The sequence below is a fragment of the Dipodomys merriami genome, unplaced genomic scaffold (assembly GCF_024711535.1).
Source record: "Dipodomys merriami isolate MVZ:Mamm:240054 unplaced genomic scaffold, mDipMer1.0.p SCAF_22, whole genome shotgun sequence".
Classification (NCBI taxonomy): Eukaryota; Metazoa; Chordata; class Mammalia; order Rodentia; family Heteromyidae; genus Dipodomys; species Dipodomys merriami.
This window is the reverse complement of record NW_027203604.1, coordinates 14,970,812-14,986,924: the sequence shown is the minus strand read 5'-3', so window position 1 is coordinate 14,986,924 and position 16,113 is coordinate 14,970,812. Positions and strand designations below refer to the sequence as shown.

Genomic DNA, 16,113 nt, shown 5'->3' with positions numbered 1-16,113 from the left:
ATCTGGTCATTCTCAAGCCAGCCAACCTGAGCCCACAGCCAGTAGTAAGTTTTATAAGTGCCCAGGGACAGAAGTTGGCATCCTTGGATACCTGAATTGAATAGTTCCATTTGGGAGGACAGTGACCTGGTACCCTGCTGCTGACCCACCCTTGTGCAGAGCTGGAAGTGTCCAGTAGTGAGTGGTGTGTGGGTCCCTCTGAGCAGTGATGAAGCTGGGCTGGCCTTGGCCATCAGTGATACCCACAGCTCATCTTCTTGTCCTTGTGGCCCCTTGGTCTCTGCTGTTTGGCTACAAGCCCCAATCCAGACTCTGAAGCCCCTTTTTGTCAGGTTGGTCCAACACAATCCTGTCCCCAGCCTCAGTGGAAGTTGCTGGGTACTGAGTGAGAGTATGTACCATGCAGCCAGGCAGTACCACCCCTGTGACAGCTCCTTAGGATACACAGATGGCCGCTTCCATCTGCTTGTCTTCAGTTTGCTTTCGTGTGGTATGGTGGAATGCTCTCAGGCTAGGGCTGTCAGCTCAACCTGCATACTAGGGCAGCTCCACGGCAGGGTTCCTGTACCCTACTCTTGAGTGCCCCACTATGATTGAGGCAGAGCTCAGAGTGAGCCAGTGAGCAGGAAAAGCTGCTGAGGGCCTATTGGAGTCATCTGGAGTGAGGCTAGTCCTTTCTGCATACCTGCTGGTTTTTACTTCACACCTATGTTAACCAGTTGGAAGTCTGATTTCTAAGCTCACAGGAATGCCTTCTGGTAAATGCTGTGATTATCATCCATCCTTTCAATACATGTTTAACACTCATGCCAGGCACAAATCTCAGAGCTGACAAGTAGGGAAAAAGACAGGCAGCCCTGACTTCATAGACCTGATCTGATAGAGGACAAGTAAAATAATGGTTTAAGGGCAAAGCATACTGGTACATGCATGTAATCCCAATTATGCCAGAGGCGTAAATAGAAGGAATGTGGTCTGAGATCACTACAGGCAAAAATGCAATACTCTATCTGTAAAATAACTAAAGCAAAAGGACTGGAGGCCCAGCTCAAATGGTAGAGAAGTTGTCTAACCAACACAAAGTCATGAGTTCAGAACCCCAGTACTATCACACATATACACCTTAGGAGCAAGAGCTGTTAAAGAGAAGAGATGGGGAGTCAGGTGGAGTGATATGTTGCCTTGGTGACAGAATTGTCACCAGGCTTGATGACTCCTGTTCCTTTCACAGAGTGCGGGGCTTTTCCACATCAGTATTACACTGGTTGTCCAAGAGCCTGGATAACCATGGCCACTGCTGAGGAAGATGCTAGCTTTCATGGATTGCTGGACATACCTACCTGACTGGAAGCAGGTTGCTCCTCGGAGGTACAACCCTGTCCTAGCCATGCTGGTGTCCTCAGGACAGTCCCTGTGTCTCTGAGTCTTGTTCGTGCACAGGGCTCTTCCCAGATGGGCATCAGTGTTGAGTTCCTGGGAAGAAGGATGGAGATCTGGGCCAGAGATTCCCACAAGGCCAGAATCCATGGTTCTCAGGCATTGGAGAGCTACTGCTCTGCCCTGGAGACAGGAGTCTCAGAGTCAGGGAAGCGTGTATGCAGGGTCTCACTGCCCTTGTTTCCAGCAGAAGGCCCAAAAGATTGGCTTGCTAACCTGGACAGTGCAGACACCAGAAACAGTGTTTTTTGGTGCTGGTATTGGGACATGATCGCAGTGCCTGTGTGCTGTCCGTTAGCTTTTTTTGCTCAAGAATGGTGCTTACCAGCTCCACTTTTGGCATTTTGGTGGTTGTGACAGGGTCTTGGGAACTTTACCTTTACTGACTCACCTAGCTTTGAACTGCAATCCTCTGATCCTTGACCCAAGTAACTAGGGTTACAAGAGTGACTACCAGTATCAGGCTTTAATATGTTTAACAATTGTTTACAATTGTAAACAATTGTTAAACAATTGTAAGTGGGGGAGGGGAGTGTAGTTGTGGAGGTGGGAGGGAAGGGATGGTAGGGGAAAAACAAAGGATGAAGTAACAATGCTTGATAGGAAATGTAATCATTACCTTGCTCATGTAACTGTAACCCCTCTGTACAGTATTTTTACAATAAAAATATTATTAAAAAAAGAATATAAGAGCATGTTCTGGGACACATGAAAGCTCCATAAAGTTCTGGTGCTACTTTATTGGCACATGGGTACACATATGCGTACACATTCCTGTTTCTGGCTGTTGGATCACCACAGCCAAACGGTGGGTAATTGGGACAGACAAGAGGTGAGAGAACCCAGGTCTGCCATTGAGCCACAGGTAACATTGACCTGGCTGCTCCAACTCTACTCAAGGGTGAGGAAGGCTAAGGCCCAGGCCCCGGAAGACAAGAGCCAGCATTTGCCATCAGAAGTCTCTCCTGAGGCAGGCATGGGCGATGGATTTCACACACTTGGTTATCTTCCCAGACTGTTAAAATTGGATGAAATAACAATCCCTTTCAGCCCTGACAGCCTGTGAAGCAGCAGGGGTTCCAGGAGTCTCTTCATCCTTCGGGGTTTACAAGGTTCTCAGAAAACCCATGAAGAGTGAAGATCCAGGCAAATCCTCTCCTGCCCTGCCTCCCTCACCCTGGCCCTGCTGTGGCTCCCTCCTCCTTAGCACTGCTGGGTGGCCTCTCCCTTCCTCCCCTGCCCTGGAGAAGAGCCCCGGAGGTGGCCTCGGGAACCATGTTTGCACACACAGTTTCTCTTGCGGTGGCTGTGCAATTGCTGGAGAGCCTGTGGGCCTTGGACCCCACTTGACTCTTTCATTAGGGGACTTGGAGGGTAGCAGTTTGCTGTGAAAACGTGAGGATGCTTTAATTCCCGACATGATGCCCAGCGAGGCTCTCCTGGGTCTTGCCTATTCTACCTCATCTGTGAACCCACTTCCTGGGGGCTCTGGATGACTGGCCAGGAACTGGCAGGCTCAGGCCCCCAGTGAAGTGCCTTAGGTGGCACAGCCTGGGCTAGGTAGCACTATGCTTTAGAGATGGAGGCACAGCGGCTAACAGCAGCTTGAGTCCTGAAGCACAGAGCTACCTCACTAAGCAGTGTGTCTACCCATCCTCTTTTCCCAGAGCATGGGGTGCTGTGAACAGTAGATGCTCTCTCTGCTCCCTTAGGAGGCTGGAAGATGTGCAGGCAGGGACTCTGACCACGTCTTCAATTATGTGTAAGAAGGCGTTGCCTCCTCCATGGTCACAAAGATACTATTTAATGTGTTGGAAGTTTTTTTCTGGTAATTTTGAACTCAAAACATGTAATTGCTAAGAAAGCACTGTACCTCTTGAATTACATTCCCAGCCTTTTCTTCCTTTAGGTTATTTTTCAGATAGAGTTTCACATTCTTTTTTTTTTTTTCAGGCTTGCCTGGGACCACAATCCTCCTGATTTCTCTCTTCTAAGGATGAGCCATTGTGCCCATTCTTCTATGTTCTTAAAGGTTCAATCTTTTATACTTAGATCTGTCACCCCCTGAGGCTGCTGTCTGTGTATAGCAAAAGGTCAAAGTCACAAGGGTTCTGGTAGACTCTTTCTCTGCTACCACACAATGTTAGTGGCTGTAGATCTACTGTAAAGATCAATCCTGTTTGTCTCTCTCCCCCCTCTCTCTCTTCTCCCATCTCCCCCCCCCCTCCCCTTTCACTTCTCTCTTTCTCTCCTCACTTTAATTAGTGAGCCCAGGCACTCACACATTTGCATCATGGTTTTGGTCTTAGGATTGGTGTTCAAGACCAATGGATGGATTTCCACATACGAAGTGCCCAACAGATGAGCCAGTTGGTTGGTTGGTTTTCTTCTACCAATTCAGTGACTATTCAAACTGAATAACAATGTGACCCCTGATTGGTAATAGATCAGAACCCAGGCTGATGAAGGGATTCTCCTGGCCACACAGCAAGCAGTATGAGAACCTTGGGGTTTGGGCTGATGTAGCTCCCCATGCCATGCAGTGTGCATCGTATTCAACACAAAGCTCCTACTTGGCTACCAAAACTTTTCTGTTGGTGAATGTCTCACTTCTCTCAATTCCTAAAGCCTCATGGATCTGGTCCAGCCCAAGGTAACCTCTATTCTGTGCTTTCTCCCCCAGGGCGACTATGACCAGAGCAGAACCAAAGTGCTACACATGAGCCTGAACCCCACCAGCATGGCCAAGCAGCGCCTGCGTGAGGACAGGGACCGGCTGCAGGAGGAGTGTGAGCGGCTGCAGGGGCTCTTACTTGCCCTGGAGAGAGGAGGCCCTGTCCCCACGGATCTAGAGTCTGTCGCTGGCCTACCCTCATCCAAGGAGGTGACAGGTAGGTTTCTCCACCCGGCCCCTGACATCCAGTGGGCAAGCCCTTCTGAACATCAGTCACATGTGCAGGTTGGCCACATGTGTGTCCTGCAGAAACACAGCCTCTTCCCCAGGAGATGTGCAAACAGGGTTAGTCATCCATGCTGTAGGCGGCAGACACAAGTCAAACGGCAGTGCAGCAGCAAGTGGCTAAGATCTTCTCAGACCCCCTAAAGCAAATTAATACCATTTATCAGTTTGTATGTGCCCCATTAATCAAGAGTAAATCCAATCCTCCCAGAAAGCAGAGTCATCTTTCACTGGTCTGAGCACACTTCACAGAGCCCCGGGGGCCTTTGCATCAGGCCTGTGACGCCAAGGAAGAACGAGACCAGCACAGAGCCAGTGCCTCTCGCTGCCCTCTCCAGTCTGTAAATCAGGGTAACAATCCTTGGAACGTGCATCTGTCACTTCCAATGCAATAGAGTGGTGGCTGGAGTCTGTCATGCCACGCTTTGGAGAGTGTTGCAGTCACCAGGTCCTGCCCTGGCTGTGTCACTCTACAGCACAGAGAAATGCAGGTCATCTGTGCAAAGGAGAGGAGTATCAGCTCAGTCTTCACACAGGCAAGGCCCCAGGAAGGCTGAGGGGCTTGAGGCACCTGCCATGCTCTCCACAATGGACAGTGCCTAGTCCTGCTCCATTCAGGGCCATGGGGTGACCTGAGAGGAAGGCCCCTGGCCAGGCTCTTCCACAGTGGCCTGGAACGCAATCCTGTCAGCACCAGGTTCTAGCACCTGGAGACTACTGTTTTTGCCTCAGTCTAGGGGATAGTGCCAGAGTGCAATGCTGAGGCACAAACTATAGGCTGTTTTCCTGATATTTGATGTCACATGTGTTTGTGAGTTGCTTTTCATCCTGTATTACGCTTTCCTATTTCCTTGTTGCATATTTGTTTTCTGTGAAGGTACTCAGCACTTCCTTTGGGAATCTTTGAGCTGGGGTGTTGTTGTTATCTTGGGTCCCTGCCTGAGACACATAGCCCAGACTGGTGTGCGGGGTGGGGGTGGGGAGCAGATTGTTCTGTCATTGTCACTCCTCTGTCATCTTCTTCCTGGTGCTCCCACCTGAAGGCAGTGTCTTCACAGCTGAGGGACACTCACTACTCAGCAGGGCCTGGTGCCAAGGAGCAGCCAGGACCAAGCTGGAGAGGCATCCATGTACTTCCTTGTGTCATATGTTGCCATTTCCTGCATCTTCTGTGCCTCAGCAGTCAGATTTTAGGCTATAATGTCTCAGGTCCCTTTGCAGAGCCTGGCCCACAGTAGGTACTCCATAACTGTTCATGCTGTGTGTTGTTATTGTCTTTAGTCTTGTTTGCCAGCATTCTGTGGTCCCTGGAGCTCCAATAGTCTTACTGTGCAAGTTTCTAATCTGTGCCTGTGTCCTTGTAAAACTGGTGGTGGCAGGGGGAGAGTTCCTGAATCTCCTTGGAGTTCAGCCAAGCACCAGGCAGTGCCAGCAGCAGTGGGATGCTGGGCCTTTCACATCTGAGGTTTATTGGCCTTACATACTGCGTGTCTTGCCTGTGAGCAGTGAGCACAGTGCACACCTCCCCTCACACCTTACCCGCCTCTATCCCAGTTTTCAGAATTTGTTTTGCTTCTCTGCAGGAACTTATACTTGACCCTTAAGTCCTCTCCCATTTTCTGTAGATCAGAGCATGCAGACACATTAGAAACATGCCCAGGCCACCTCTCTGCCACCAGAACAGTGGAAAGGATGACAGTCTCTAGGTGCTGCATTCTGTTCCTCACTGCTCCAGCCCTCACACTCCTTACCTCTCCCCACTCACACCTCTCACTTCCTTCAGCACCAGTGGCTCCAGGTCCCAGGACACCAGCTACACAGGGAGACCACTGTAGCAGATGCACCTGCACCTGCCCAATCACCAGCCTATCAGTTGTTCCCCATAGAGTTCCCCCAGCCTGGTTACTTGCCAGGCCATCCCACCCTGCCAGCCAGCTTGACACCTCTCACTTCCTTCAGCACCAGTGGCTCCAGGTCCCAGGGCACCAGCCACACAGGGAGACCACTGTAGCAGATGCACCTGCACCTGCCTGATCACCAGCCTATCAGTTGTTCCCCATAGAGTTCCCCCAGCCTGCTTACTTGCCAGGCCATCCCACCCTGCCAGCCAGCTTGAGGAGTGCTGTGAAGAGGGGAAGGAGGGTGTTATGGCTGGCCCAGGTGAAAAACAGAAATGGCACAGCACTCGTGAGGTCATCTGTAAGCTATAGGCAATGTTAGGTAACTTTTCGCCACCCTCCATCCACACCCCAGAGCTGCTTGTTCTTGGCCTTGGTCATAAAGATCCAATCCCTGTCTTCAAGCTTTGGTGTCCCTCTTACCGTGTGTGTGTGTGTGTGTGTGTGTGTGTGTGTGTGTGTGTGTGTGTGTGTGTGTGTGTGTGTGTGTGTGTGTGTGTGTGTGTGTGTGTGTGTGTGTGTGTGTGTGTGTGTGTGTGTGTGTGTGTGTGTGTGTGTGTGTGTGTGTGTGTGTGTGTGCGCTTTGGTGTCCCTCCTACCTTGTGCTGTGTGTGTGTGTGTATCTCTGCCAGGTGTAAGAGCTTCAAATGCAAACACATACCATTCTAGGTGGATCTTTACTTACGTAAACATTTTGAGGTGAGGCCTCACCATCATTGTCTATATAGCAGGCTCGCTTTCTTATGCAGTAAGATTTGCCAGGCTGTGTCACTGGTCCTCTACTCATGTTGGCACCCAGTATTGTGGGAAGGGCTTGAGAAAATGGGGCTCCATGTCACATGGGGTAATTGAGAAGTCCCTAAATAGTTCCTTATAGACTCAGCCAGGTTCATGGTTGACTGAAAGTCAGAAGGAGGGCAGCTGAGGCCCAGGCCAGGGGAGGCCTGTGGCAGGCTTGGGCAGAGATGAGGATGGGAAGGAGGCTGAGAAACAGGGCCATCATCTGAGCCCTGGGACCAGCTGGACTCATGTGCTATACTCCACCTCTCTGCCCCCTAAAACTTGGAGAAGGCGAGAATATGCAGCTTTTCATCTTGGAAACTAGGGGACCAAGTGGCTAATGGCCACTTACACTCAAGAAAGAAAGAACAATCTAAGTCATGTATGTAGCAAGAACCAGTTTACCACTCCTGGTCCTCAGAGGGCCCATAGGAACAGTAGATGGATGACAGACAGCTCTGGAGAGAGTGTCTGGCTTAGAGTACTTGGGAGAGAGTTCACAACAGGTCTCCCAATGGTACACTGGCAGATACCACTCCCTTGGGAAGAGAAAAAAAAAAAAAACCTAAGCCCTGCTATTCACTGTGTTGGAGTACTAGTTTCCAAAGTATGGCTGCAGGTGGGGGAAGCCCTTCTGCCTTGAACTTGAGAAACATAGATCCTCAAACCACGACTGACTAAGTGAGTCAGATTCTGTGCCCTGGAGAGGCTGAGCAGAGGCCCAGACCAGAGATGGAGTATGTCCTGGGGTGGCTGGATGCAGATAGGCCCTAGGGGACTCTGCAGCAGGTAAAGGGGGAAAGACCCTGGGAGGAGCTGAGCAGGCCAGCAGCTCCCAGATAAACAGCTCAGCCCTTCTACATGATGCAGCCACAGGTTGCCAGTTCTGCTACCCCGAGGTCCCTGTGGGTCCTATACTCCCCATCCCTCGTGATGATGAATGAATAACCTGTGAGTCTCAGAAGAAGAGACTCTCTGCAAGAAGAAAAGACCTTGACTGTGAAACAGCGAAATGAGCAAGTAGAGAAGTGGGTTCCAGAGGGAGCTGACCAGCAGAGCCAAAACTGCTGCACACAGCTGTAGCCTAGATCCCACCAAGGGAAGAAAGGGCTCTTCAGTAACCATGAGAACAAGGCACCACAGGGAATCCAGGAAGAAGAAAGTGAGCTCCGGGGAGTTAAGAACATCGAGAGTTACACGAAAATCTTAGTAAATGATTTATGAGTTACAATTGAGAAAATTTATCTGCAAGAACAAAAGAACTGTAAAATGGAAAGGGGGGAAATGGGAAGAAAAGATAAGGGCTGATCCCCAGACCTTCCAAGAAGAAAACAGGGAGTCAGGAGTCCATGCATGAGGTGTTCAGGTAAAGTTTCTAAGTGGAAGAGGCTGACTTGGTGTGGTGGAGGATGCTCAGAGGTGCTTTGCGTGTATGAGAGCAGGTCTTCTCATGTGCACCATCATGGAACTTGGAGACAGAAAAGACTCAGGAACTTCCAAATAGGAAAACAATATGACATTTAACAAAACACTAGCAGCCAGACCTGTTCAGTACTTCACGGCAGCAGCATGGAGCTATAGGGCCTGAGCAATACCTTCATATTTCTAATGGAAAGTGATTTTCAGCTTCAGCCCTATGGGTCCCCTTAACGGTGAATGATTATGTTCACACACACACACAGTTACGTTTTCCCACATTTCCTTTCTTAGGATGTTATTTGAGGATGCACTGTAGCAAAACGAAGGAGTACTAAGCCAAAGAAAGTGGGTGTGAATTCTAGGAAAGAGGAGGGAGATCCTAGAGCAAACAGCATAGCCAGAACTGACCTGAGACACAAAGACTTTCTCAGAGAACAAAGATGGTCAGTACATGATGCTTCAGAGGCCTAGAGAGGAGATGACTCCTCCAGAGGTGAGGGCCAGGTGTAGGTTGCTGTAGACGCTTGTCCCTTGGTCCCTGGGCTGCTGCTTCTGGTGGCACGTAGCCACCTTCCCCAACCTGTGTGCCACATGCATTTCTCATGTTTGTCTACTGTCCCACAGAAGAGATCAGGAAACATGCAGGTGACTGGCATAGAGGTGTCCAGGTTAGTCAGAAGAACATAAGAAGGAAACTAAGCAAGTGGAAAAGCAAGACAATGGTTAGCTCCATGGTAAGCCAAAAGATGTGCAAGGGGCAAAAATAATTCTATTTTTTCCTCTGTGGCTCAGCTCTGGTCTGCATTGACAGTATCACAGGAATACTGAGGTTTGATTTGAGCAAAATTCTGAGATAGTATATTGAAATTCCATGGGGAGGAAAGGGGTGGATCTTGATATCCCTGTCAGGAAAATAGTGAGGAGCACCTAGACAAATCCAGAACAGGTGATGAAGGCATGCTTTCAGAGGCTGGAGAGATGCTGTTTAGTACTTGCACAAGGGCTGGAAGAGGAGGACAAGGTCTCAGTAAAGGAAGAAGGCAAGATGTGGGAGATGCTGCTCCCTGACAAGTCTCCAGCATTACTAGACTCTAAAAGGTGAATTTTGCACGAAGTTAAGGAATAAAGCCAAAATCAAGCTTGCATAGCCTGTGCAGGCTTCTCTGAGTATACAGCAAGGCAGGCAGATGCAGAGAAGCCTGTGCCTTGTCCATAGCTGCCTGCCCTCTAAGTGCATAAGAGCTCCTTCTTGAGGGAGACCAGGTAGCAGAGTCTGCCATGGCAAGTGAGCACCTGGGAGGAGGTCTGGGGGAGTAGTTGGTTAACTCCTGGGGCTATATAGTTCAAGGGCTTCCAGCTGGAACTGGGAGGCAGTCACAGAGGATGGAGGATATATTTGGCCGGGAAGGGGTATCCCTAGCCCTAAGAGCCACCTAGGTGTGCTGCCATGCTCCTGACAGTTCTCACCCATCTCCTCTGCTCCTGATGGGGTTCCCTCATGTTCCAGCCTGTCCATGTCTTCATGGCCACTCTACTCACTCAGATTTGTTTCTGCCTGCTTATGAGGAAACTGAGGCCCCACACAGGTGAACCCACAGGCCAAGGCTTGTGAACAATTGACCATGACTTACCATTGCAGAGTGCACCACCGGCCAAAGTGGAGACTGAGTTTGTTCTTTCTGTCTCACCAGCTTTTGAGTAGTCCACAAGCCCTCCCAGGGCTCCCACATTTGTTCAAGGCAAAGGCCAGCAGGTAGGAGCAGCAGGCTTGTCACTGGTCAGGGGGCTCAGGTTGGTGGATGGTCTCTTCCTTCTGTGAATAGTGAGGGACCAGAAAGAGCAGGAAAATAAAATCGTCATTGCGTGCACAGTGGCTTCCCTTTACTTAGCAAGGTACCCACACTCACACCCAAGACCTCCGTTCGGTGTGTAAGCTCCCTATTTCCAAAGGCTTTCTCTGATCTGGATCAGAAAACAAGGTGGCCTTTGCTCCTGGTACAGTACTGGGGTCAGCCAGCAGAGCCTTTGGGTGACTTCTCTGGATTCTCTGACAAAGAATCTTGAGGCAGCCCATGCTAATGGCCCCTGTTGGCAGAAGCTTGAAACCAACCTCTCCAAGCTGGCTCCCAGCTCCTTGTATGGCCCCCTGCTGAATCTTGCTGTGCCAGCAAGATTATTAATTGTGGTTTAATTAGGCAATGCATTAATATTAACACAATCTAGTCTTATCAGAGCGACACATTGAAGGTGATCTAATCTGTCACTGTCTGAGTGTGTGGGCGCCCACAGTGGGTCTTGAGAGAGAAATGACAGTGATGGTAGACACAGAGTCCTCCTTCCACACTCTACCTGCTCTGCCTTAGGGGAGTGCCTTGATTTGGAGCTGATTCTTGAGCCCTTCCTGCTGGATTAAGAATGGCACTTCTTCACCAGGCACTGGTGGCTTACACCTGTAATCCTAGCTACTCAGGAAGCTGAGATCTGAGGATCAAGGTTCAAAGCCAGCCCAGGCAGGAAAGTCCATGAGACTCATCTCCAGTGAACCACCAGAAAACCGGAAGTGGTACTGTGGCTCAAGTGGTAGAGCACTGACCTTGAGCTGAAGAGCTGAGGGACAGCACCCAGGCCCATAATTCAAACCCTATGACCGACAAAAATAAAAATAAAAATAAAAATAAAGAGCAACACTTCTGCTTTTCCTAGTCCTCCTGGGTTGTTGCATCTAGCCTTGACTTGTTTTCCCTGCCTCCCTCTGCAGTAGAGGCTGCCTGAGCTATAGAAGGTGGCCAGCGAGGCTGACACTCAAGCTCCTGAAATCAGCACACCACTCATAGCTGTATAGGCTGACCTTAACTCATGGTCCTCATCCCCCTGGGGCCAGACCTCCCAAGCCTCACTCCACTCCTCAATGGAAATGAAAGTACAAGGATAGAACCAGAGGGGCCTGAAGGAGATGAAAGTGCTGGTTCACTCTGTTCTATGACCAGTCTGATGAAGTGGCTGCTTCTCTGCTCTGAGCCTCACCCCTGGCATCCTAGTGTTGCGGGTCCCAGGGTGACAGTGGCTGAGCTGACAGGTCCCCAGGGCAGTTCCTGGGCAGAGCAGCCAGGAGTGAGATTCCAGGCCAGCAGTTTTCTTCTACTTAGTTTGGTTTTTAAGCAACCCTGCCTGCCTGTGGTTTCTGAGTAATCTACGGCCATTCTGACAGCTGCCCCTCCACGATTCAGGCAGACCCCCTCAGATACCAAACATCTAGCAATATTTGTAAGTCAGTCAAGTATCGGGAAGACGTGCCCTGCAAAGCTAGGCCTACTGGGTTCACTGGTTGTCAGTATATGGATGTGATGGCTGTGGTGCAGAGAGACCAAGCAGGAAATGTGATGGCTCCAAGCCTGCATCTGACAAGTGAAGAGTGCTTCTAGCACATGGCCTCTCGAGCCTCTGTGAGTCTTGCATGAGAAGATGCTGGCGTCTGTCACCTGGCTTGTGCCCGGTGGCCATGTCCTTTGCATGTCTGCATTCTCCTGATTTTCCATGTGCCACTTACTTTTAGGTTGCATATTGCACATATTGAGTACCGTGTTAGGAAGCTCAAGGTCCTTGTCAAATCGGTGCAGCATGCTGATTTCTGAAGCTGTTAGCAGGTAGCCTGCCAGATTCCTCACAGTACTGGGGCTTCAGACTTTGCTGTGCTTCTCCGGTCTTCAAATGCTGTGCTCCATGCAGGCCACTTTGTATCCTGGGTAGTATTCTCACCCTCAGCTCAGCTCAGAAATTCTTGCTGTGCTGTGTAGGGTCCCACCCCTACGCCACTCAAAGAAGTCCTGTCTCCCAACAGCTCCCTCAACAGGACCCAGCAACCTGCCCTCCCATGTGATACAATTTCCCAGCTTCAGCAGTGGTGCCAGAGAAGAAAGCAATGGACTCATTCCTGTATGCCAGGGTGAAGGTCCACAGTGCAGGGACATCAGCAGCTGCACTACTGCAGCTCTCCTCCACAGGGTGGTCAGGAGGAGAACAAGGCAAGAAGAGTGGGTTTCTCCCACTTGCTTCTCAGGCTAGAAATCCAGGGTAGTGTTGGCACTGCTGCCCTTGCTCACTGCAGGTTCCATATGCCCTGAGTCTAGACTGGTGGTACAGAACCAGACAACAAAACCAAGGCAAAGAGCTTGACTAGGAGAAGCATATTGAACACAGAGCCTGACTACTATTAAATTGGATCCATAACACAAATCTTCCAAAGCAAAAATCTCCAGACCCCAGTGGTTCACTCGCAGATTCTACCAAGCACTTGAATTAAAATGAGAGCATCCCATTTAGTTCTTCAAGGACATAGGAGAGGAAGCCTTCCCAGTGAGCTTTAGAGCATGCGCTTGCACTGAGTTTAAAGCCATTGACAAGACTGAAAAAGAACCACAGAACAAAAGAAAAAGAAAACCACAGGAATCTGTTTTGTTTCTTTATTTCAGAACCACAGGCTGGCTTATTGGTGGTGAGCATCAGTTGATCTAATCTTTTAAAAAAAATCACATGACCATTTAGACCATCAGTACAGCTTCCATTCATAACAAAAGCTCTGGGCAAGCTAGAGAAAGCTAGGATCTTCCTCTCTGAGATAAGAATCTGTCTACAGAAAGCCTACATCTGAACCAGACCCACTAGAGAGACTAGGAAAGGTTCTCTGGATCAGAAACAAGACCAGGGCATCTATTTCCCCAGTATACACATACTATAGACCCCCACAGAGGTGGAAGATAAAGGAAGAGAGGATGTGCAGACTAGGAAGGAAGGAGGAACCTCCTCTTTTCAGGCATATGATGGAAGTCTCTAGGAATGCCTGCTAACCTGAGGCCAGGGGCCTGTGTGGTGGTCTTGAACCCTACACATATACTAAGCTCCCTTCGTACGGTAGGCACTTGTTTGCTATGCATTATTCAGTACCAGCAAGGAGCACCTGGAAACTGCAATTAAAAACACAACCATTTCCATTTACAGTTCCCAAATGGAACCCAAGGTGTAGATGTAACAGCTGGGCTGACATTGGCATGGTGCCAGGGTGTAAATGGGTAGCGGGCCATAGCACGTGCAGTTAGAAAGACCAGTGTAGTAAAGACACTGCCCTCTCTGCCCAAGCCAGTTATGCCCCTCCCCCTGATTTGCCACAGGACTTGGCCATGCCAGCCACATGAGCATGTTACCTTCCCACCTCGATCAGCCTCACCCACTGCATGCTGCCCCCACACTGCCCCAGGCCCCATGGTATAAGACAGGGCTGGACTTGGACCTTTCTTTCCCAGAATTGGACTACATGCTTGCATGGCTATGGAAAGCCCAGCTGGTGCACTGCACAGTGAAATACCATTCCATAGGAAAACACATGCCCATGTGGGAGAGCTCTGGTTATGATACTCTAGGGAGGGCATAAGGCAAGTGCAGTGCAGGAACAGACTACCAGCCTTGGGCATACTTGTGTGCCACACAGCAAGATGCAGGTGATACCGTGATGGGACTCAGGAATCGTAATTTGGACTGCCACACAAATCTATGCTTGTATTAGATTTGGTGGAACTGTACATCAAAAAAGTTGCCTTATGCTGGGTACTAGTTGCTCACACCTGTAATCAGGAGGCTGAAATCTGAAGATGGCAATTTGAAGCCAGCCCAGGTAGAATAGTCCCCATGAGACTTATCTTCAATTAAGTAGTGCTGTGGCTCAAGTAGTAGAGTGTTAGCCCTTGAGCACAAAGAGGCTCAACAACTGACCAAAAAAAAAAAAAAGTTTCCTTACTGCATGGTTTTAAAAATGAATGGAAAGCCATTGCACTTCAACCCATTTTTAAGTAAAAATTCTCTCTCTATATATAATGTGCCTTTGATAGATTGCTCTAAGGAAAAACACTTTTACTTTCTCTTGTCAGTTTCTCTGAACACAACCGTTGTGCCTTTACCTCTTTTATATAGTATGGGAACTTAGCTGGGAGAAGGGCGCTTTGTTTTATTTTGTTTGGTGGCACTGGGGTTTGAACTCAGAGCCTCACAATTTCTAGGCAGGTGCTCTACCACATGACCCTCATCCCCAATCTCCTTGTAAGTTCTCTAAATGATTGTTTTGCACAAAAAAATTATATTTTTGGAGCCTCATCTATTAATTCCATTACATTTAAGTTTAGAAAGTTCTATAGTGATTTGATAGTTGTATTTTCTGTGCTTTGAGATTTTGTTTTTACACTTAAGAGAAGTTAACTCACTGGTACATGGTTGTAAATTTTAGAATTACTTTGTCAAATTCAAGAAAAAGCCACAAAGGTTCTCTTTCCATTGAAACTGCACTGAAGTTGTAAATGGGTTTGATAGGATTTTGCTTCATAGCATTTGTTTCTGAGCTGGGAAGCCAGAGGCTTGTTGGGCAGGACCCTTCCCAGCTCTGGGGAGAACACTCAGGACACAGGGCAGACTCAGGGTCAATCCTTTAGGGCCAGGGATCTAGGCAAGGGTACTGTCACCTGGCTGTCCTCATGGTGGCTCTCTCACCACAGCCTCTTCTGTGCCTTTAGGCTCATTTTTTTTGCCTCTTGCACTACCTTCAAGGTCTAGTGCTGAGGTTAGCAGAGGGCTAACACAAGAAGCCCGAGTCTACTGTTAGTAGGTCCTTAGGACTGCTATTGGTCAGAATTAGCCTTACCCTGACTTCTCTCCCTCTGCCCTTCCTTACAGCAGCACTACCACATGCCAGCCTGCGAACATTGGGCTTTTCAACCACATTAGTGGTGACCAACAAACTTGGGTTTGAGGCTGTGCCTGAAACAGCAGGACCCCAGACCTCACCCCAGGAAAGGGAGAAGGCGAAGAAGGCCTGAGGCCAGGTCCCTCTGGGAACAGCTGAGGCTGAGCAGCTTTCCTAGGAGGCTGGAAAGGTAGCCCAGGATTGAGAGTTGTGTAGAAGTCCACTACCTCATAGCTGTGTGACCTACGCAGAGTGCCTGCCTTATTGTCTATGTGTCCCCTCCCATAGGTGGCCAGGCCATACAGCTCCTAGGTTAAGTGGTGAGATCTGGTCAGACACCCTGGGCAGCCCTGGGCAGACTCCAGGCAGGAGCCATGGGATGGGGACATCATCCTGGCTGGGATGTGTTCAGGCCTCGGGTCCTTGGGCACAAGGGATATACCCGCTAATAAGCACAGCCCAGAGCTCCTTCCTCAAATGTGCATAGGCTCCCATGACCATGCTCCTATGAAACTGCTTGTGTTGTGTGCGGCCAGGAGTTGCCCAGCTTCAGCAGCCCTTATCTGGAACTCCAGAGCCAGCTCAGTGCAGAGGCAGCATATGCCAGCCCTGCGAGCTTTCCCTCCACACCATGGGCTTTAATTACCTCGACCCAGGTGCTGTCTCTCCACGCTGTGTGTTTATTCTCATGTCAGGTGATAAAAGGTAAAGGGCAGGACCATCAATTAGGTGTGTAATCAGAGTTGTACAGATCATGGGATTTAATCCTCAGTGTTGCAGGTGCCTCCTGCTCTACTGAAACTAGACACTGCCATTTTCGGGCCAGGGCTGCCAACATGGGAGATGCACTCTGAACTGCCAGTGCCCAAGACATGTGGGGTAAGCAATTCTAGAAC

At 49.5% G+C, this 16,113-nt stretch overlaps 1 protein-coding gene across 2 annotated transcripts in view; it reads left to right on the top strand.

Moving 5' to 3' along the window:
* The window catches only part of Mad1l1 (mitotic arrest deficient 1 like 1), a 313,118-nt gene that overhangs the window by 223,477 nt on the left and 73,528 nt on the right, over positions 1 to 16,113 (top strand). For both annotated transcript variants that reach the window (XM_070033421.1, XM_070033422.1), the window contains exon 16: positions 4,121 to 4,328. In XM_070033421.1, the coding sequence (XP_069889522.1) occupies positions 4,121 to 4,328 (208 nt within the window). The remainder of the gene's footprint in view (positions 1 to 4,120; positions 4,329 to 16,113) is intronic.